The sequence below is a fragment of the Megalobrama amblycephala genome, linkage group LG3 (assembly GCF_018812025.1).
Source record: "Megalobrama amblycephala isolate DHTTF-2021 linkage group LG3, ASM1881202v1, whole genome shotgun sequence".
In the NCBI taxonomy this organism is placed as follows: Eukaryota; Metazoa; Chordata; class Actinopteri; order Cypriniformes; family Xenocyprididae; genus Megalobrama; species Megalobrama amblycephala.
Window position 1 is genome coordinate 12,793,107 of NC_063046.1, and position 23,089 is coordinate 12,816,195.

The 23,089-nt window shown below is 38.4% G+C and overlaps 1 protein-coding gene across 10 annotated transcripts in view; it reads left to right on the forward strand.

Annotated features, from left to right (window-relative positions):
• Positions 1–22,657, forward strand: part of mark2b (MAP/microtubule affinity-regulating kinase 2b) — a 67,239-nt gene extending 44,582 nt beyond the window's left edge. For 2 of the 10 annotated variants that reach the window (XM_048183961.1, XM_048183963.1), the window contains exons 16-20: positions 2,633–2,779; positions 7,537–7,800; positions 9,826–9,852; positions 17,920–17,958; positions 20,310–22,657. In XM_048183961.1, coding sequence (XP_048039918.1) covers positions 2,633–2,779; positions 7,537–7,800; positions 9,826–9,852; positions 17,920–17,958; positions 20,310–20,748 — 916 coding nt within the window. In that variant the 3' untranslated portion in view covers positions 20,749–22,657. The remainder of the gene's footprint in view (positions 1–2,632; positions 2,780–7,536; positions 7,801–9,825; positions 9,853–17,919; positions 17,959–20,309) is intronic. The other 8 variants (XM_048183964.1, XM_048183970.1, XM_048183969.1 and 5 more) reach the window with 6 other exon arrangements.
• Positions 22,658–23,089: the final 432 nt, after the last annotated feature.

A 23,089-nucleotide genomic window follows, 5' to 3' on the forward strand; every position in this document is an offset into this window, starting at 1 on the left:
GTGTGTGTGTGTGTTTCTTTTGTGCTTTTCTGTGAAATCAGCACTCTGTTTGACCTCTTTCTCACTCCCTCTCCCTCTCTCCTGTACCATTCACCACTGTCTCTCACTTTAGATGCCCAGATCTATCTATCTATCTATCTATCTATCTATCTATCTATCTATCTATCTATCTATCTATCTATCTATCTATCTATCTATCTATCTATCTATCTATCTATCTATCTATCTATCTATCTATCTATCTATCTATCTATCTGTCTGTCTGTCTGTCTGTCTGTCTGTCACTGCCAATTGCTCTGTTTTATCTTCTTATCGATAGCTCTATCAATCTATCACTATGTCTGTCGGTCTATTTATCACTCTATCTGTCCATCTGTCTATCTGTTGCTCTATCATTTATCTGTCTGTATTAGGGGTGTAACGGTACACAGAAATGACGGTTCAGTACGTACCTCGATGTTGAAGTCACGGTTCGGTACGAATTCGGTACAACAGGAGGGAGAAAACTAAACATAACATGCTTTTTTCCTTTTTTTTAAACAGTGGTTTACTGAACAAATTGTGTCTCTGTCTTTAAATAAATTCAATTATAATTCAAAATTTTCTTAAGGATAAAAAAATCTATCTCTGCTAGTGCTGTAAACTGTATATAGGGGGCACTTTCTTGCATATTATTATAATATTAAAGGTTACAAATAACAGAGCCCAAATTCTTAAATTAAGTTGCAATTTATTTTTAGATATAATCAACACTCAAATAGAAACTGAATGCAAACATGTAAATTGCATATAAGGCAGTTTTTGCATTAACTTCTAAATCTTTTATTACTCCAATTCAATGTTAAAGGTGCCATCGAATGAAAAATTGAATTTACCTCGGCATAGTTGAATAACAAGAGTTCAGTACATGGAAATGACATGCAGTGAGTCTCAAACTCCATTGTTTCCTCCTTCTTATGTAAATCTCATTTGTTTAAAAGGCGAATCTCAACCTAACACCGACTGTTACGCAACAGTCGGGATCATTAATATGTATGACCCCAATATTTGCATATGCCAGCCCATGTTCAAGGCATTAGACAAGGGCAGGATGTCTGGATGTGCACAGCTGAATCATCAGACTAGGTAAGCAAGCAAGAACAATAGCAAAAAATGGCAGATGGAGCAATAATAACTGACATGATCCATGATATCATGATATTTTTAGTGATATTTGTAAATTGTCTTTCTAAATGTTTCGTTAGCATGTTGCTAATGTACTGTTAAATGTGGTTAAAGTTACCATCGTTTATTACTGTATTCACGGAGACAGCCGTTGCTATTTTCATTATTAAACACTTGCAGTCTGTATAATTCATAAACACAGCTTCATTCTTTATAAATCTCTCTAACAGTGTGTAATGTTAGCTTTAGCCACGGAGCACTATCAAACTCATTCAGAATCACATGTAAACATCAAATAAATACTATACTCACAGGAATCAATGCATGCATGCAGCATGAATGACAAACACTTTGTAAAGATCCATTTTGAGGGTTATATTAGCTGTGTGAACTTTGTTTATGCTGGTTAAGGCAGTCGAGAGCTCGGGGGCGGGGGAGCTCGAGATTTAAAGGGGCCGCGCACTGAATCGGTGCATATATAATTATGGCTCAAAATAGGCAGTTAAAAAAATTAATAAAAAAAAAAATCTGGGGTATTTTGAACTGAAACTTCACAGACACGTTCAGGGGACACCTTAGACTTATATTCCATCTTATTAAAACTATTAAAATATTCATTTACACAGTGGCCATCATAACTTGTTTTCATGACAGATTTATTTAAACATACATTAAACATATGCATTAAATAATCAAGATTTAAGTGGTTAAGTAAAATATAATGAAATATAATATAATATAAATATAATATAATTAATATTTATAGGCTAATATAGTGCATATATGTAGTGAAAGATTTAATTTCTCTAGCAAACTAACAAGCTGTGAACGCTGAATGGCATTTCTGAGGTAAATACTACGTGACATATTGTTTACAAGCTGTTTCGTTGATGTCTTTTCGCGGTTGAAACACTGATTACACGAGATATGTTTCAGTAAGTTGTACTGTATCTTTCAACATGCCTTCAGATGTTCATTTAAATATTATTCTGTAACTAGTATTAAAGAGGTAGAGATGATCGCTGCAGCTTGAAATGAGGCGCCTGTACGGCAATCTGTCACGCCACATCAAAGAGCGACAAAACGGCATTTATTGTTTGAATTTCGTGATAAAATGGACAGCTTATTGCGATTATTTCGGTACATGTGTACCGAAAATTTTCGGTACAAATACATGTACCGTTACACCCCTAGTCTGTATGTCTGTCTGTCTGTCTGTCTATCAATCATCTCTCTGTCTATTTATTGCTTTAATGGCTTTAACTCTATATCGTCTGTCTATCTATCTACCGGTCTATCTCTTTGTCGTACTGTCTATTTATCATTCTATCTAATGTGTGCAGTGTTTCTAATGGAATGCTTCTCCCTCCCTCCCTGCCTCCCTCCACACATACGCACACACTCGTGTTTATGTGTGTGTCGATTTGTGCGTGTGTGTACGGAGGGGCCGCTGTCTCTCTCCCCTCAGCCTGAGCACCCCCGGGTCCCGCGCCTCCACGGCCTCGGCCGGCGCCGTGCTCTCCTCATCAATCTCTTCCTCACGCACCCGCCATCACAAGTCCCTCTCCACCTCTGCCCATCCCTGTCCCGCAGACCTGCACTCACACCGGCCCAGGCAAGTCCCCGCGCCGCAAAAGAGAGAACACAAATCTGGAAACTGTAGCGTGTCTCGGGGGGTTTATGCATTCTTAGAAATCGTTTGCTTGGCGGGGAAAAAGCTTGCAGGAAGCCAGGGAGTGACAGGCGTCTACAGAGTCAACATTTGGAGACTGTTATGCTACAAAACAAGACAAATTTTCTTATTCCTGCTGAAAAGACAAGCACAGCTGGTCACCAACATATGTTTTGGCTGGTGGTCCACAGTATGCAATACTGTTGTACTGGTGCCCCCTCTTGACTGGAAGGGAAAGGGATAATTCATCGAAAATTGAAATGTCATCAGATACGTACGCTTGTGTTGTTCCTAATCTGTATGGCTTGCTTTCTTCTGTGGAACACAAAATATGTCTTCTTTTTCTTTGAACATACAGTGAAATGGAAAGTCGTTTTGGACCCCACTGATTTTCATTGTAAGGACAAGTCATACAGGTTTGGAACAACATTGAGCTAATCCAGAAAATGACGTCAGAATTTTAATTTTTGAGTGATCTGCTCCTTTAACCAGCAAGATTTTCTTGGTCAACCAGTTTCACTGGGATTTTAGGAGTAAATAAGAAATAATAATATTTGTCATTACAGCTTTCATGAAGTCATGAGTGATTCATGAGTGAACGGTGATACCTGGCCCTTGAGAATGAGAACATTGATGTTCTTTTCTACCTAATAACCATGTGAATGTGCAGTGTGGATTAATGATAATAATGCAACACAGACCCCACTTCACTTTACAGCCAAATGATTTCTCAATCATGTTCCCCCCATTTTACCCATTGTTTCCTGTCCTCTCTGGACTATCACTGATAAAAGTTGCGCAAAGCCACAAATAAAACCACATATTCACACTAAACACTGACCATGTCAGAAACACACCATCAATTGTAGCGCTGCAGCTAGGGCAGCGTGTTAGCCTGTAAGTAAGTGAATGGCTGGTCTGTTGCATGCAGTGAGCTGAGCCTCTTCCGAGCGTGGTTGGGGACCATTGAGAGAAGGTACCGCTGCTCTGTTACATCGTCTCTCTCACTCCTCTGTGTTTCTCTGCCCTCTCCCCTCTGGAGTGAAACGTACCTTAGTGCAAGGGTCATATATTCAGATCTGTGACCTGTATATATGAGTGAGTGAGTGAGTGAGTGAGTGAGGGATCCTGTACAGCACATAGTGTGGCTCATTCTGTCACTCAAGGTTCTTTCACGTGACTCACGTCAGGACACAAGCGTTGACCTTCACGGATGCTTCTAATAGCTTATAGGATGGAACATTTTTACATGGCTGCTTCAAGTAAACTGAAAATAGTGACAACAAATGGAAGAAACAACATGTGTTTGAACTTAGAACTGATCACTAGCAATGGCAACGTCATGGGTTTGATTCCCAGTGAATGCATGAAATGAATCTTAAATGTCAAATGCATAAATGTAAACGTAGAAAGAAAAAATGGGGGATCGTAAAACTTTACTTTCTCAAAACACTTTTGGTTGCCCCTGGATCAATCCCTCTTACATCTTGTTTTGATTTTTGCACCAAAACTGCCCAAGTAATGATACGTCCTGCACATCTTCTAGTAATCATTGTATGTGTTTTGAAAGGTCAGTGGCAAACTGAACGTTTCATTACAACAATTTGCACACTGTAACCACTGTACTTTAATGCTATGCTGCTTAGAGGAACATTGACGTGAGTCACGTGTAAGAGCCTTCACTTTGACACCTTGGAACAGTGTGGTTTGCCACTGTGAAAATCTCTGCACTAAAGACAAAAATATATATGGAATATGTGAAAATAATTCTAGATGCATGTCTCGTCATACATTTCTTGTGTGTTCTGACATGCGTCATAACTGCAGATGTGTTTTTGCAGTGGCATGGGTTTGGTTTTTAAAGGGATAGTTTACCCAAAAATGAAAATTACCCCATGATTTACTCACCCTCAAGCCATGCTAGGTGTATATGACTTTCTTCTTTCAGACAAATACAATCGGAGATATATTAAATATTCTTCCAAGCTTTATAATGGCAGTGAATAGAGGAGGAGATTTTGAAGCCCAAAAAAATGCAACCATTCATAAAAAAAACCCTACATGGCTCTGGGGGTTAAATAAAGGCCATTTTTTTTACATTTGCAACCAGTGTTTTGTTTTGCTCTCTCCGTATTCGTCAATACGTCATTCGTCGGGTCAGAGTTTACTCTTTTGCCATAAATCGATGCGTACGGCTGTCTGTTAGAAGCTAGTTATTTTAGTTTTTAAAGTTTAAAAAAGCGATATTTTTTTCTTAAACAAGTGCATCGCTTCACTTCAGAAGGCCTTTATTAACCCCCGAGAGCCGTGTGGATATCTTTTATGATCGATGGTTGCACTTTTTTGAGCTTCAAAATCTTCCTCCTCTATTCACTGCCATTATAAAGCTTGGAAGAGCCAGGACAATATTTAATATAACTCCGATTGTGTTCATCTGAAAGAAGATAGTCATATACACCTAGGATGGCTTGAGGGTGAGCAAATCAATTTTCATTTTTGGGTAAACCATACCTTTAAGCTTCTGCTCCTATTTGCTAGAGTGAGTGTTTTTTACTTCTAAACATCCAGCTGTGTGCCATTTCTAAAGTTTTCCCCGAATTTGCCCTTGAGTATTTTTGCTCCATGGTATGATGATAGAGTTAGACACTATCCCAGTGATGTGCACAGTGATTCAGGTTCCCGTTCACTCCACCCTGAAGTGTTAGGGATGACATTCTGTGAACTTTTGTGTAAAGAGGGTTTGAGGTCATATTTAGCCAGTGTACTGGGCTATAGTTGGATCTGCAGAAGGTAAGTTATGGTAGATGGCCGTAAGGCTGTGGCCACAATTTTTTTTTTTTTTTAAAGAAAGAAAGACAAATGCTCATTTGAGGTGAAATGGAGAGAAAAAGTGAGTCAGTGGCATTGTAAGTACTGATCCCCAGTAACCAATTAATGTTTTATTTAACTCAAAGTCAACATGAAATGATGCTCACAACCCTTTTTACTTCCATAATGTGATGTATTTTGGAGTGAAAGAATATTGGAGGAAATTGTAGATCAGGATTTGATTTTATCGATGAGAAATCCATTTTATAAATGAGAGGGTTATTTTTATTAACAAAAAATAAAATCATAAAAAGTTAGTTGAAATAAAATAAACATTAAGTGAAATAAAATAAAATAATAAAAAACATTATCAGCTAATTATTGTCAATGCAACATTTCTCATTGTTTTTTAGTTTAAGTTGAAGTACTAAAATAATGACTAAATAAACTAAAAACTTGACATGAAAAAAGTCTTAAACAAAATCAATCAAAAAAAAAAAATTAACAAAAACTATGTTAATAGGCTATATCATTGCTATACTGGTTTGCACTGTTTAGGAATTTAGATCCTAAAAATTCTGCCATTTAATTTTATTTTAATCCGTCAAGAATTGATTGGATTGTAGAAAGTGTATACACAAATATATTTCTTTGGAGTAACATGCACAATGAATCCTGCACAGTAAGACCAGAAATGTGAAAGTAAATGGGCATGATTAATTTCATGTTGACTTATCTTAAAAATCTTAAAAAGTTTTCACTTTCTAGAAGCTGACCAGTATGTGTAACCTTGTGAAACCAGGAGCTTCAAAAAATGTCCTTAAATAATATGGATGATAATCTGGCGTCCACATACAGAGCAGATCATAGTTTGTTATTCCAAACACAGCTATGCTTCTGAGAAGGGTCCAGCACACTTCACTTCCTGGCTGAAGTGGATGGACAGTGTGTTGTAATCTAGCTTTGGCAGGTTCAGTTACCCAGAGTCATGTGACCTCTCCGGCTGTGCTTGTGCCAGTTGGCGACTGGTTCTAACTAGGTTCTACTACACTGGTTGGCACTTAAACAGATGTTGGCATGGACATGGCATGGTTGGGTGAGATTTTCTCAGTCAGTGTGCAGAAAAGACAGCTATGGGGGAGGTGTGCTTGAATGGACACACACTCTTACACACACACACAAATTGCAGTGAGCAAGTTTCACAATTATCCCTGATCTGTGTGTTTCTGTGGTGTGTGTGTGTGTGTGTGTGTGTGTGTGTGTGTGTGTGTGTGTGTGTGTGTGTGTGTGCCTGTGCGTGTGTGCGATTAAGCAGATTAAAGGTCTATGCATTGGGTTAGAGATGTGTTTATGTTCCCTTCTCTGCAGTCGACATATTTCATTATTTTAAGATTACATAATACAAGTTACTAGAGCACTGCAAGAGCCTGAACAGAGCTCCTGATACATAAACCATTGTTCTACCATATTTCAAATTGAAATTTTTTAAGTTCAGCATAATTTTATGGAGATTTCATAAATGCATAGATAAGGTATTTACATTTTGAATCTCCTTTGAATATGTATACCCATTATCAGTGGCTATTCTTTCTGCAGACATAGTGAAAATCAACCTTCCATGCCCTATTTTTTTTTTTTTTTCATTTTAATTATTTTTTTAAAATTAATTAAAAAAACATTATTTTATTTCATTTTTATTTTATTTAAATAAAAAAAACATTTAAAATGCATTTAAATAACTTGTGTATTTAAATCTAATTTATTTAAAAATTTATAAATATACATTTTTAAAATGTTTACTTTTTTTTTTTTTTTTTTTTTTGATACTAATCCTGCTATGATCTCATCTTTATTTGTTTTCTTTTGTTTGGGGAAAAATTGCTTTGTCACAGTGATCCCCCCCAGAGAGCACCTGGCGCCTCTCCGTCAGCCCACAATATAAGCAGTGCAGCTGGGACGGACCGTACCAACTTCCCTAGAGGGGTGCCCACCCGCAACACCTTCCACCTCGGCCAGCAGAGGGGCGCACGGGACCAACAGGGTTCTCCGTACCACGGAGCCCCCGCCTCCCCTTCCCTCTCCCATGGCAACAGCCAACAGAGACGACCCGCGGCTTCCGGCATCTTCAGCAAGTTCACCTCCAAGTTTGTGCGCAGGTGAGGCAGACAAAAGAGTGTCGATAAATCAGTAGATTGACATGGATCTGGAGGAATGACAGGGGAAGTCACTGATTTTGGGAAGTGTTAATGGCATGAGAAGCCCGTGCGTGGTGGTGTGAGGATGAGTGTGATGAATGCCGGGTATTTTCGGCAGTAAAGATGGATTAGGTGCTGATGGAAAAGAGCAGAAAGAGACTTGAAGACAAAGTGAAAGACGACCACACTGACACATCAGCACATTCTCACACCTGCTCAGGGTTTTTTCATAGGTGTCTGTCATTATGTTCAGTTGGTACGTAGAAATCGGCTGATTGGTTGTCCGTCTTTGATCAAACAGCTTTACAAGTAGATTTGTCCTTACAAAGCACCGGCACATTGTTCAACAGGGTATTGGGTATTATCATAATTTCACCCACAAGGTCAAGCCTTCATAAGGCAATCAAAGTGCTGTCAGTCCCCATAATCCCAACACGAATCACAGCTCATTTAAACGCATGCATATTTCTCATCAGTTTCATCATCTCTGCCTCCGAGTTCCAGCGCACACTCCCAACACATATCTACCTTTTCCGCACCTCCGTGGTGACAGTATCCTTGGTAACAGCTGAGGTATTGCATTCCCCTGCTCTATAAATACTTGTGGAGGGGACACCTTGGCATTCACTCACTAGTGCCTCCATAGCAGTTCACAAAAAACTTACATTATGGGTTACATTGCTACATTTCTTTAACAGCATACCACAAAACTGTTCTGTTGGATATAGGCAGTCATGTTTAAACTGCTAGATTCAAAATACACTGAAGAACATAAGAACACCTTCATGGTCAGTAGTCTTTCATTTATATTCAGTCTCAGATTTCAAAAGGGTAAAATGACAGATGACTTTTTCCATTTTGTCCATGTATATCCGTCTGTTTGTTTTTGTGTCCTTTTGGGTATATGTTCAAGCCAGTGTGGGAATGTTTCAACATGAACAAGATTTGTCATCCTTTCTTAAGGTCAACATAAAATGGCATTCGCTACCCATTTTACTTATTTTCTAAATGAAACAGAATATCAGAATTTGGATTGTGAAAAGTGGCCATAATTGATATAATTGCTGCAACCTTTATTATACTACCATTCAAAAGTTTGGGGTCATTAAGATTAATTCATTCATTAATACTTTTATTCAGCAACGAGGGCAAATTAAATTGATCAAAAGTGACAAGAAAGACATTTATAATGTTGAACATTCTGTTTATCAGAGTATAAATGTTTTCTCAAAAATATTAAGCAACACAACTGTTTTCAGCATTGATCGTAATGATAATAAGTAATTCTTCAGTTGATGATTTCTGATGGATCATGTGACACTGAAGACTAGAGTAATGGCTGCTGAAAATTCAGCTTTGCCATCACAGGAATTACAACATCAACATTAACATCGCAGTTACATTTTAAATGATATAAAAATACAAAACAGATATTTTAATGTCCCCAATCTTTTGAACAGTAGTGTATATGAACATAATATAGCATTAAATTACTACTTTTAACAATAGTATGGCTGAAACAATAACTACTGGCTATTGGCGAGCCATGAAGGAGCTAGTGATGAATAATAATAATAATTTGCAATGATTAATATTGGATAGTTACTACATTCCTAGTCTTATTGTGCCATGTATAAAGTAAATTGGGTCAGTTTTGATTTCATGTTGGCTTTAACATTACTTTTAGATGAGGCAGTTTAACTCTACTTAGTTTGTGTAAGCATTCCAATCCTTTTATGAGTGTTAATAATTGACTTAATAGTTTAATTGCATGCAGTGACCCAGATTACTAATGTTATTTGCTCATTCTGTACAGTTTAAACAGATAACCCATCAAATAACCTCAGACTGATTGTTGCTGTGTCCAGGACAACCCAACCACTTTGACATTTTCATTTGCCTTTTTTTTTTTTTTTTGCTCTTCGATTTACATATATACATTTCTTTCCTTTTTTTCTTCTTTTTTCTTTTACTTTTGTTTTGTAGAAATCTGTCATTCAGATTCCCCAGAAGGTAGGCAACGATGACCCTAACACCCCCCCTTTGTTTAAGGCTTGTTTTGACCCATTTCTTTTCTCTTTCCTTGTTCCTTGTCTTCATCCCTCAGTGTGTTCTGTGATTGGCCCTTTTTCCTGGTTGTTTATTTTGTGTGCAATGTCATGACCAACACTAATGACCAACTTCAACCCTAAAAACAACCACCGCCTTCAACTTTCCACAGTAACGCTCAGTGCCTTTTCTCCCCATCTCCATCCTTTCATTTCCCCGTCCCTGTCAGTTTACCTGGTGATCTCACCTGTGTGCCCCAGATTCTGTGTGTGACTAGTGTCTCTGCCTGCTCAAATAACACAGGGCTTTGATAACAGGACCTGAGGTCATAATTAAGATGGCTAATAGGATATGATGTCATGGAAAAAAGAAGCAAACAGCCATTTGCATATGCTACCATTCAAACGTTTAGGGTCTATACAGATTTTTTTTGAAAGAAATACTTTTATTCAGCAAGAATGCATAAAAGGGTTAAAGGGTAAAAAATTAAATTTCTGTCATTAAGTACCCAAAACCTTAAGACATTCGTTCATCTTCAGAACACAAATTAAGATATTTTTGATAAAATCCGTGGGTTTCTGAACCACACATTGGCTGCAACGTCATTGCACCTTTTGAGGTCCAGAAAAGTAGTAAAGACATCGTTAAAATATTCCATGTGACAACAGTGATTCAACCTTAATGTTATTATGTGATGAGAATACTTCTTGTGAGCAAAAACAAAACAAAAATAACAACTTTATTTAAAGGTCCCGTTTTTCGTGTTTTTTTGAAGCTTTGATTGTGTTTATAGTGTGCAATATAACATGTGTTCATGTTTCGCGTGTAAAAAAACACAGTATTTTTCACATAATTTACTTATCTGTATACCGCTGTTTCCACTGTCATAAAAACGGGCTGATGACTTCCTTGTTCTATGAAGTCCCTCCTTCAGAAATACGTAACGAGTTCTGATTGTGCCAGCGGTTCCTGTGTTGTGATTCGACAGCAGCTTAGCGAACCCAGAGCCATAGAGAGCGCACCTTGCCCGGAAAGGTCACGCCTCTTACCATAACGTGGAGATGCACGCGCTCAGTGTTATTGTAAACATGTCTTTAATTTTACCCTATCAATTTGAGCCGGAATCAGACCCGGTGATTGGACTGCGGGATGAAAATAACAGCGTTTCGACGACATGGCGACAAACACACTCTACAAACGCAACTCTTGTGTATTCCTGTGGGCGGAGGTTAGTCAAAAAACTGTTTTAGTGACGTCAATAAAGAAGGAAGTAGAGGGATGTAGTCCAAACTGGCCGTTCGATGTAGGCGACTTCTGTTAAATAAAATATCTCGCTTGGCATTGAACTTTGAGCTTTAAAATTTTACAGATTTTATTTATACTCTAACAACAACATTACACACTAACTAAAGTTTGAAACATGGGATCACGAAGAACGGGACCTTTAACAATTTGAACTGTTGTCATACGCAGTTGACGTAGTGAATGCAGTTCAGCACTTCCGTGTTTGCATCCGAACACTGGCTTAGTACATGTTGACTATTTTAACAATGTCTTTACTACCTTTCTGGACCTCACCTGTGATGACATTGCTGACTATGTGTGCTTCTGAAAACCTCAGATTTCATCAAAAATATCTTAATTTGAGTTCCAAAGATGAACGAAGGTGTTACGGGTTTGGGACGACGTGAGGGTGAGTAATTAATGACAGAAATTTTATTTTTGGCTGAACCAAACCTTTAAGCAGCACAACTGATTGAAAATAAGAAATGTTCAAAATCAGCATATTAGACTGATTTCACGGTCACATGATTCTTCAGGAGACTAGAGTAATGATTGCTGAAAATTCAGCTTTACCATCACAGGAATAAACTACATTTTAAAATATATTAAACAGTTCTTTTGCATTGTATTATTTCACAATATTTCTGTTTACTGTATCAAGTAAATGCATCTTTGGTGAGAATAAAAGACTTCTTTCAAAAACATTTAAAAATCTTACCAACCCCAAACGTGTGAACGGTAGTGTATGTCATAATTGTTTTGGCCCAGGTTGTTACACCATGACTTCCTCTGTGTGCCAAAAAGAGGAAGACGTTGCTTGAACAACTGAGTAAAAAAGGGAAACAAAATACTATTAGCAAGTATTATTAATTATGATCATGTAAAAGCCCTTTCTATTAAAAATAAAGACGATCTGCCATTGTAAAGACAATAAATGTTAATGTCAGTTTTTGTAAGCATTCTCTAAGCTGGAAATTTCAAAGAAAAAGGGTTGAAGGATGACTGAGACCAATGGTTATCTTGTGCAGAACAACTTCAGAAGAGTCTCTTCTCTTTCTCTCTTTTTCTCTTGCTCTTTAACAATGACAACAGCTACAGAAACTGAGACCAACCAGCTGTCAGGCTTTGTCCTGCTCAAACACCTAAAGCCAAACTTCCCAATCGCACATCTCTCTCTCTTTCTCTCTCTCTCTCTCTCTCTCTCTGTTTATGCGGCATTGTCTGAATCTGTTTGACTGATGACTCACTCACACACAGGCACCTGGTGAATGGACGTCACCATCTGTCTGAAGTCACTAACCACTTGGGCCACTGGCACAGATACATGGAGTTTGAATTAACAAATGAAAGACACTTTCTTCCACTGACATGATTGTTGATAACTTGTTCATGTTTACGTAACTAAAGTTGTGTGAGGTGCTTATATCGTTTTAGAGCCCAACAGAGGGCGCAAGCGAGCAGTTTATTGAAGGAAATGTATGTCTTTGCGCCCTCTGGTGGTCAAACCTGAAACCTGTATTTTGTAATTCATGTCTGTTGGTGACAACCAATTATTCTTTGCAGGATTTGTCCAATTTAATGGTTCATGTTTCTTTCAGAGCTTTAAACAGCACAAATGCTGCTTTACTTGTTTTTTTAAAACCGTTTATGTCGTGAAGAGCCTTGTGCATACAAAGTCCTGAGCTGTTTGTGTCTTGTGTATTATCCTGTCTGTGTTTTATCCTCACTGTCTGTCCACGTGACTGAGTTTGTGTGCGTTTCTGTCCTCTGTGTGGTGTTTTCTTATGAAGGGTGATGTCAGTTTGCTAAGGGCCTGTTTGTCTGTGTGCCTTTCTGTTGGTGTGTTCGGGATGCTTGTGTGCTTGGCCAGACAGACTATAGGGGCAGGTGACTGTTGGATGTGAGTAGTTACCATGGTGATGGGGCTCTGTAGAATCCTTTAGAACATCTTGGACAGACCTGCATCATTCCACCCCACTTCATGTTAATGAAGCAGTCTGTCTGATTCATCTGTTCATTGGCATTACACGTACATTGTTGCATACAGTAGATCAGCACAGTAACACTTTTTTAAAATCTTAAAATTAATAAGCATTATAAATAACACAGGGCTCGACAATAAGGACTGCCCGATGGCCCGGGGTCAGCGTAAACGACGCTTGGGACAGTTGACGGAAAGTTTATAATTTGCATGTGTTTTAAGCCTTGCCAATTTAAAGATACAAATGCACGAAAGAGAAAAAAATCAATACTCGAGCGCTGTATGATAAGTGTTGTGTACAACACACCTGAAGTGTGCACCTGAAGCCGCCTCTCAAACAGCGTGCAGATGCTGAATTGAGATCTCTTTCATGTCTTCTTGAGCTTGAATGGACATATTGAATGGACATATCCCCTTAAAGGGATAATTGATCCTTCGCAAAGACCTGACCCCCTTAGTTACTGTTGCTTTGTCCGACAAGCCATGGCGCTGTCACGCCACACAGTGAAAAATACATCACGGAGCAAAGAGGACACTGGCAACACGTCGACAGACAATACAGAGCAGGTTACTTATGATATTAAACAAAGTCCCAGCTTTCAAATTGTGTAATTTATTAAGAAATTCGAACAATAAAAAACGTTTTGTGGCTCTTTAATGTGTCGTGACCATGGTCGTGACAGATTGCTGTAGCGCCTCAGCTCAAGCGGCTCGTGAACCGATCATCTCTTCCTACTAGTTAATTTATAGCATCAAATAAACATGAATGAACATGAAAAGGAATGTTGTTTCAAACGCGGAAAGACGTCAGGACACACCATTTTTCAAGTTCAAGTCCACCGAGGTTAATCTTCTAACTCCTGACTTCTTTGTCGGACAAAATGGCGGATTCGCCGTTATGTTTGGTTGGATCGCTTTTCAATCAGACTCCTGGCGAAGGGTCAATTCATCCAAAAATTGAAAATTATCCCATGATTTACTCACCCTCAAGCCATTTCAGATTAACACAATCGGAGATATCCAAGCTTTATAATGGTATTGAAAGGATAGATTTTGAAGCCCAAAAAAATTCATCCATTCTATTGTATTTATTTGTGATATTGCTCAAAATTTGATTATTTGTTCTTATTAATGATAGTTTACGTGTCTTTAAAGGTGCTCTATGTAAAGGCCCCGGTATACTTCAAACGAAGTTCTTTTTCGTTCTTCGTTTAGGAGTAAAACGAAGTTCGTATGTGAGCTGCAATATACTGTAAATGAACACACTGCTGCCCACACTGCTCAGAGCGACGGTTAGATGAATATGTAAATATGTGCCGTGCACTTTCTTCTCAGTAACAAAATAAACACAACAAAAATGAGAAAACAGCAAGCATTTATTATAGAAAGCATAAGAAAAGCATGGGAATGTTAGCACGAGCTCTGCAAAGTAGCACTCCGGTCACGTCACGTCTTCATATAGCGCTTTATTTAATAGATTGCTTAAAATCAAGCAGCTTTACAGTATCAAACATGAAAAACAGTGTTAGTGCCTCATTTTTTTTACAAGCACAACTTCATTTTGTACTATAAAGCGGCTATCCAGTGTGTTCATGTTTTCACCCGCGGAGCTCTAACCTCGACGAACTCAAACACACAAAATGAGTCAGAGATGCGTTCGACGCGAGTGAAGGCGGAGCCTCAGCGCACACCTCCTATAATGTTATCATCACGGACCAATGGTAGTACGAAGGTGTTTTGCAGCTGGAGCGAACATTTCCTGAAATTTCGCTTTGGCAAGCCATTTCGAACTTCTAAAAGGAACACAAAACTAACTTTGTTTTGGCCTGATTGTGTTCGAAATGATGTCACATCAGTTCGTTCTTCGATTTCATTTGAAGTATACCGGGGCCTTAAGAATGACAGCTAGTGGTTGAAATGGGTACTGCAGTCCAAATTCAAAATATTGTTCACCCCGCCCCCTCCTCCTCGTCAGACTCAACACTCTCACGGGTTGCCAGTTTGAAGACACGAGGAGCGAGCTCAATTGACATTGGAAGGTGAAGAGACTTACACACTGTAAGATAATTAGTTGATTTATTGATTTATGATGAGTTGATATCGTGTTTTAATATGGTCCATTCATAGAGATTTTTAGATGGATGTTGAGGCTTTTTAGGTCGGGTAGAATCTGCGATCTCTGACACAGTTTGTTCGCTGGCTTCCATGGCTGCAATTCGCTGCATGTGTTTTAGGGCTGCACGATATATCGCGTGAGATTGTCACGCGCGTTTCGCCAGTAAAGCCGGTTCCCTGATTACCGCTAAATCGCCATCACCTGCTTTCAAATGGAGTGGCATTTAATAGACAGAGCCGTAGATCACTGAAAAGCCACGCAATATCGCGTTCATTATCGAAGGCGATTCATCTGCGATATGAACGCGATATTGCGTGGCTTTTCAGTGATCTACGGCTCTGTCTATTAAATGCCGCAACATTTGAAAGCAGGTGATGGTGATTTAGTGGTAATCAGGGAACCGGCTTTACTGACGAAATGCGCGTGACAATCTCATGCGATATATCGTGCAGCCCTAATGTGTTTTCCCCCGACTGGCAACCCGGGGTAGCGAGATACTATTGGGTAAATTGGCAATGTGTGATCTAGCACAGACCGAAACAAAAACAGAAATTCCGACACGGAACTCAAATTTCAAAGTAAAATAACTGGCTGTAGCAATGGTTTTCAGAGAAATGAATATGTGAACTCAACATGTTTAATAAATATCTGCAAACATATTATGGTATTTTTATGCTTTAGAACAGTCAAAAACTTACATAGAGCACCTTTAACAGTATTTAAAATTTATATTTGAGGCAAATTTATAACAGGCGAATCTCAACATAACACCGACTGTTACGTAACAGTCGGGATCATTAATATGTACGGCCCCAATATTTGCATATGCCAGCCCATGATCGAGGCATTACACAAGGGCAGCCAGTATTAACGTCTGGATCTGTGCACAGCTGAATCATCAGATTAGGTAAGCAAGCAAGGACAACAGCGAAAAATGGCAGATGGAGCGATAATAACTGACATGATCCATGATAACATGATATTTTTAGTGAAAATTTTTAAATTGCCTTTCTAAATGTTTCGTTAGCATGTTGCTAATGTACTGTTAAATGTGGTTAAAGTTACCATCATTTATTACTGTATTCACGGAGACAAGAGCCGTCGCTATTTTCATTTGTTAAACACTTGCAGTCTGTATAATTCATAAACACAACTTCATTCTTTATAAATCTCTCCAACAGTGTGTATTGTTAGCTTTAGCCACGGAGCATATAGCCTCAAACTCATTCAGAATCAAATGTAAACATCCAAATAAATACCATACTTACGCGATTAGACATGCTGCATGACGAACACTTTGTAAAGATCCATTTTGAGGGTTATATTAGCTGTGTGAACTTTCTTTATGCTGGTTAAGGCAAGCGCGAGCTCCGGGGGAGGGGAACACAAGATTTAAAGGGGCCGCGCAGCCTGAATCGGTGCATATTTAATGATGCCCCAAAATAGGCAATTAAAAAAAATGAATAAAAAAAAAATCTATGGTGTATTTTGATCTGAAACTTCACAGACACATTCAGGGGACACCTTAGACTTATATTTTACATGTTTTAAAAAGACATTCTATGACACCTTTAAGGTTATGTGTCAAAGACAATAGGTGCGTTTACATGGAGCATTGTAATCGGTTTAAAAGTCCAGTCCGAATGAAAATGCTCCATATAAACATTTCAATCGGAATAAAAATGCCCAAACCGAATGAAATTGTAATTGGTTTGAGAGAGGTGGGAGTTAAACCGATTTCTTTGTGTCTACGTCATCACGTCAAGCGGTCAGGGGTCGTCAGAATACACTATGGTGGCGGCAAAATCAAACTGGAGTACAACACATTTATTAAATACACTAAAGGAAATCAGTGTATCATTAGTACGGACCTTCATCCACACGCTTCTGATTTTCTTCGGAGGGAGGGGTAGCATTGAGATGCTCCTTAGAGATGCACAGCCACGACCAAACAGGTCAGCTTCCTGCGCCCGTCTTTTCCTCATACCTTCCAGCAGTAATATGCTACAAATTCATACTGTTGCTTGATTAAGAGCAACACTTTACATAAAAATAGCACATAAGAAATAATGGAACTCCATGTTGACACGAATACAAGGCGGCAAACAGGACATGTGCGCATGTCACAAAGTCATTCCGATTGAACGCGCCGGCACATGTAAACACCGTATCGGATTAGATAACGTCTCATGTAAACAGTGTACCAAATCTTTCAATCAGAATGACAAAAAAGGGTACATGTAAACGTGGCTAATGAAAACAATAACTAGGCCAATTTTATTTTTATTTATTTATTACTTTTTTGTGGTGGGGTCAGACCAGGCCAGTAGGAAAAATCCTTAGTGTTGAGCCCTGTAATATATAAAAGCAATATCACACAAGATACTATACCGTTGTACTAAATATAAATTAGCACAGCTGTGATTCTGTTGTAGGCAAGAGGCTACAGGCTGTACAGTGCATAAATAGAATTGAAAGTAGTTTTAAAATAGAGTTGAACAATTGAATTGGTGGAATGTGGTGGTTCTGGAGGGGTAAATGTTTTCATAACCTAATGTGGCGCTAGACTGTTTTCCCCTTCCTGCTCACTGTACTGAATGAGTTAAACTAGAACTCAGACTAAGACTAAACTGTTGCAATTTTTTTCGAGGAGCCCCTATGAGGGAGAGGGTCGAGAGGAGGGGAGCAGGTGAGAACAAAACACAAGGATTTCTTCATCAGACCTAATCAGTAGATCCTTAGCGGTGTAATTGGGCAGCAGAGGGGCCTTTAAATGGTTGATAATTGGTCTTTAACAAATATTAGTAGATACCCAGTGGGATTTAATTGGAGGATTAATTGCTGTGTGTGGATGAGTATGTGTAAGTGAGTGGGATGTGTTCTGATTTTTAGTCGATTCATAATTTGTTTAAGTTTGTGTTCACAAAGAATGAATTTCAGATTACTGCCTGTCTTCTATTTGCAAACACATGGACAGTTGAAAGCTTTCTGCTTATTTTTTTTCTGACTATGCACAGATAATAAACAAATCTTAAATGCTGTGATCACATTTGCGACGCACCTCACTTTGGACTTGTCTCAGATATTCTGAGCATCATCATTAACAGTATTAGTATTGTACTAAGTTTAAATATTACACATCAGATCAATGTAATGCTGCCTTCAATTCATTTATTTATAATTTTAGCATGGATAGATGCCACCACAATATCTTAATAACCAGTGCTTTTTTTCCCCTGACTGTTTGGTTCGGGGGTGTTTCAATTGAATAATCCTGATAGAATCAAAGTTATATTGGCCATAATTACATTTTACAATTTATTTGGTAGGCATTTTGCTTACTGCTGATGAAGAGTAGTGATAAAGCTCGCCAGGAAATATTACTAGAGGCTTGAAAGACCTTTTTTCTTTTTTTTTGTGAAAGCACATAAATGCTACTACTGTTCAAAAGTTTAGGGTTGGTACATTTTTTATAAAATATATGTATATGTTTTTGAAAGAAGCCACTTATTCTCACCAAAATACAGTAATATTGTAAAATATGATTACAAATTAAAATAACTGTTTTCTATTTTTTTATATTTTAAAATGTAATTTATTCCTGTTATGGCAAAGCTGAATTTTCAGCATCATAACTCCAGTCTTCAGTGTCACAAATAATTTGGTACTCAAGAAACATTTCTCACTTTTATCAAAGCTTAATATTTTGTGGAAACTGTGATGCATTCTTTGAGAAGAAAGTTCAACAGCATTTATTTGAAATATTGTAACAATGTTAAAGTCTTTACTGTCGCTTTTGATTAATTTAATTTATCCTTGCTGAATAAAAGTATTCATTTCTTTTTTTTTAAATCTTACGGACCCCAAACTTTTGAACTGTAGTATAGATCAAGCATCAATTACACACCTTATGTGTGTTCTTTATTCTTCATTTCGTTGTAGTGAAAAGCTTCCTGAAACATGAAATTGGCTAATGCATCATTTTTACCAACAACTCCATTTTCTGCTTTTGTTAGTTTCCAAGCAGGACTTGAATACGGCATTAAGCATTCTTGATTGTCACTAGCATAGTGTCTAATTACGTAATTGAACTAGGGCTGCAACGATTAATCGCGATTAATCGTTTGCAAAATAAAAGTCTGTGTTTACGTAATATATATGTGTGTGTTCTGTGTATAATAATGTATATATAAATACACACACATTCATGTATATATTTAAGAAAAATGTTATATTTATATATAAAATATTTATGTTTATATGTAATATAAAATATATATAAATATATATATTTATAATACATGCATATATTTCTAAACTTTATACCTGTATGTGTGTGTATTTATATATTATACACAGAACACACACATATATATTACGTAAACACAGACTTTTATTTTGCAAACGATTAATCGCGATTAATCGTTGCAGCCCTAAATTGAACCTAATTCTCCTTTTGTCACTGAGCATCATTCAGACATTTGAACGAACTGAATCATATTTAGTCTTCTTAAGGCTCAGATTCAAAGCTTCTTAACGGCTTAAAGTCACACTGACAGGCTCAGGTTTCATAGTCGAGAGTCAATAAATCATCCGATTTCTACTTTCAGCATGTGAGGTGCGACTTCACATCCTGAACCCATCCCTCCGAGTGAAAGGTGTTCATCTGAAGCAGAAAGCTATCTCTGTTCCATGTGTTTGCGCCACATCAATTTGCACACAAACATATGCATGCATTCTCCTTTCTTCTGCAATGTTTCCAGTTGATTATTGCCATGTGTCTCTCTCCAACTATGTCCACTGCCTCATCCTCTCTCTCTCTCTCTCTCTCTCTCTCTCCATCTCTGTCTTCAACACCCTCAATTTCCCTCAATCCTCCTTTTTTTGTCTCTCAACAATTTCTCACTTTTCTCCCACGCACCTTCCCACATCCTCTTTGTTCTCTCTTTCCTTTCTTTCTGTCCTCATTCACCCCCTACCGACTTTATTCTCTCAACCTCCCCCACTTCCATCCTTCTCTGTCCATCCCCGTCTCCCCAGATCTATGCTCAGCAGCGCGGAGAAGTCGGAGAAGACCAGCGTAGGGCCGGAAGACGACAACAAAGACTCCTCCTCCTCCCCAGGGGGAGGCGGGACTCCTCCAGCCGCACCCGTGTCCTCGCTTAAAGACCAGGCGAAGCCTCGCTCGCTCCGCTTCACCTGGAGCATGAAGACCACGTCTTCCATGGAGCCCGGCGAGATGATGAAGGAGATTCGGAAGGTCCTCGACGCCAACAGCTGCGAGTACGAGCTGCGCGAGCGCTACATGCTGCTGTGCATGGCCGGCAATCCCGCCCGCGATGACTTTGTGCAGTGGGAGATGGAGGTGTGCAAGCTGCCCCGTCTCTCGCTCAACGGCGTACGCTTCAAGAGGATATCCGGGACGTCCATCGCCTTCAAAAACATCGCCTCCAAAATCGCCAACGAGCTGAAACTGTGAGAGGAGAGAGATGCGAAAGTAGCGTTTTAAAGAGTCTCCGAACAGGGATGAGTGGAGAACATACTGCTCAAACACAACCTGCTGGTATGGGTAGGTACAGAGAGAGATGTAAGATCAGATTCATACAAACGGGGGGAAAAATAGCACACTGGCCCTTCAATCCTGCACAGAATGAGGAGGAGTTTTAGGAGGGTGAACTCTGCAGGTTCTTGGTTCATTGTCCCGAAAACGTTCAATTCAGAAAGGCGACGGGTCTCGACACGGTTTGTTTCTGCTGAAAATGAATTTCGAACTCATTTCAGTCGCTTCGCACGCAAACGCAACTAATGCCTATTGAAACAGACAGAGCATAAATTGCCAAACTTGAAAGAGGGGTGGCCATTGACTTCAGAAGTATTCACAGGGTGGAGGTGGGCAGTTGACGAGGAAAGTCAGATGTTTGCGCTCCCTTCAGAGAGAAACACACACACACACTCTCTCTGTGTTTATTTCTTCCTCTTATTCTATCAACAGGGTTACGCCTCACCATTGTTCAGTAAGGGCCAGCACACTTGATCAATACTGATAGGACTGTAAATTCTGGTTAAGGTGATTTTAATTCTTAATCGGCTGGGTTTAGATTTGCTGCACTGGAATGGGTGAATTTCTGTTGCCTTTTTATTTTCTTAAAGAAATTAAATATTTCATTGTTGTATTTACCAATGATTATGTTTTAATATTATTCCTAGTAAAAACAAATTCTTTTTTTTTTTATTATTATTATTATTATTTGTGGTCTCGTGTTCTTGATCGTACTATGCCTTGTATAAAGAATGTCTGAAAAAAGCACCACATGACTCCCACTGAACCTTTCACACTCTTGCCCCACTTTGCCGCAAAGGATCATGGGACAGCAAATCCTCATGCTTAAAAAAAAAAAAAAAAAAAGTCACTGGAAAAGACATTGAAGGACAAAATCCACGCAACTAATCATTCCCTTGCCATTTTCGTGACTGAGCTGCTCTTCTCCGCGTCCACGATCCTTCGTGGTTCGAGCCAAGAACTTTCCACCTCTGTCTCGTCTGCAGGTGGCTTTTTGGCATTACTCATTCAATGGTACACTCTTTATGAAAAACGTGTCGTGATTGAATGCGTATGTGTGTGTGAGAGATGATGGAGTGTCATATCTGAATAACCAAAAGGCTTGCTTAGTTTCATATTCAATGCAGAGACTATTAATACGTAGCCTTGAGACCACAAGTACCTGCCATGAAGAGTCAAATATTGGTGTTCTGTTAATTCCAATATTTTGTTGGCATTATCATTTTCACTATGGAAATCAGTTCAGATGTCGTTATCGCACAAGCAGATCAGCAAGTAGAGAAGACGGGAACCAATCTGCATGAAAAAAAAGAGTACACTGACTGCAAGCTAGAGAGCCACAGTGTGTTTCCATCCATTTCTGCTGAGCTGTACATGCTTGCATGCATCCTCTAGTTGACATCAGGTGCACCGTCACCTCTGTTGTTGTGTAAAGAGGAGGGGGGTTGGGATCAGATCTCCTTGTAAAGCCTGTCACCAGTTCAGGGGACAACTGTGCACATGTGTGTTTTATATCTTCATAGAAAATAATGATTCTTTTTTTTTTTTTTTTTTTTTTTTTGTCATGTACTTTGCTGTTCTCACAACTGATCATTTGTTCAAGGTGCTGGGGATCCAATTATCTTAAGTATTGTTTATTTTTCTTCAGGGTTGATTATTTTTATTCAGACAAGTTTTTCATTGCTGTAATTTTATTATTTGTGTCAGACTCTTTGCTGTTGGGTTAGGGGGGTTCACATAGAAATACACCAAATGTTTGTTTTTGTTTTTGTTTTTTTTGTGCAAAGATAATTATGATCAATGATAGTAATAAAACAATTAAATTCAAGCTGTCTGTATTAAAACTGATGCAATATGTTTTAACATTTAATATACCTAACGTTATCTGTGGCATCTCTGAAGGCATGTTTGACTGCTAATCGATTAAGCTCTTCAAATACCAGCTTGTGTTATTGTATATGAATTACATGTGTCCTAAATGGCGCCTCATGATATAATCTGAGGGGTTTTGTATGGAAGAGGATTAGGGCCAAGCAATAATAACAAAATAAAACCATCTCGAGATTAAAGTTGTTAAATTTCGAGAAAAAACTAGTTAAATTTCGAGAAAAAAGTCGAAATAAAATGTTGAGAATAAACTCGTTAAATTTCAAGAAAAAAGTCGAGATAAAATGTTGAGAATAAAGTCATTAAATTACGAGAAAAAAGTTGTTAAATTACGAGAACAAATTCGTTAAATTGTGAGAAAAATGTCGTTAAA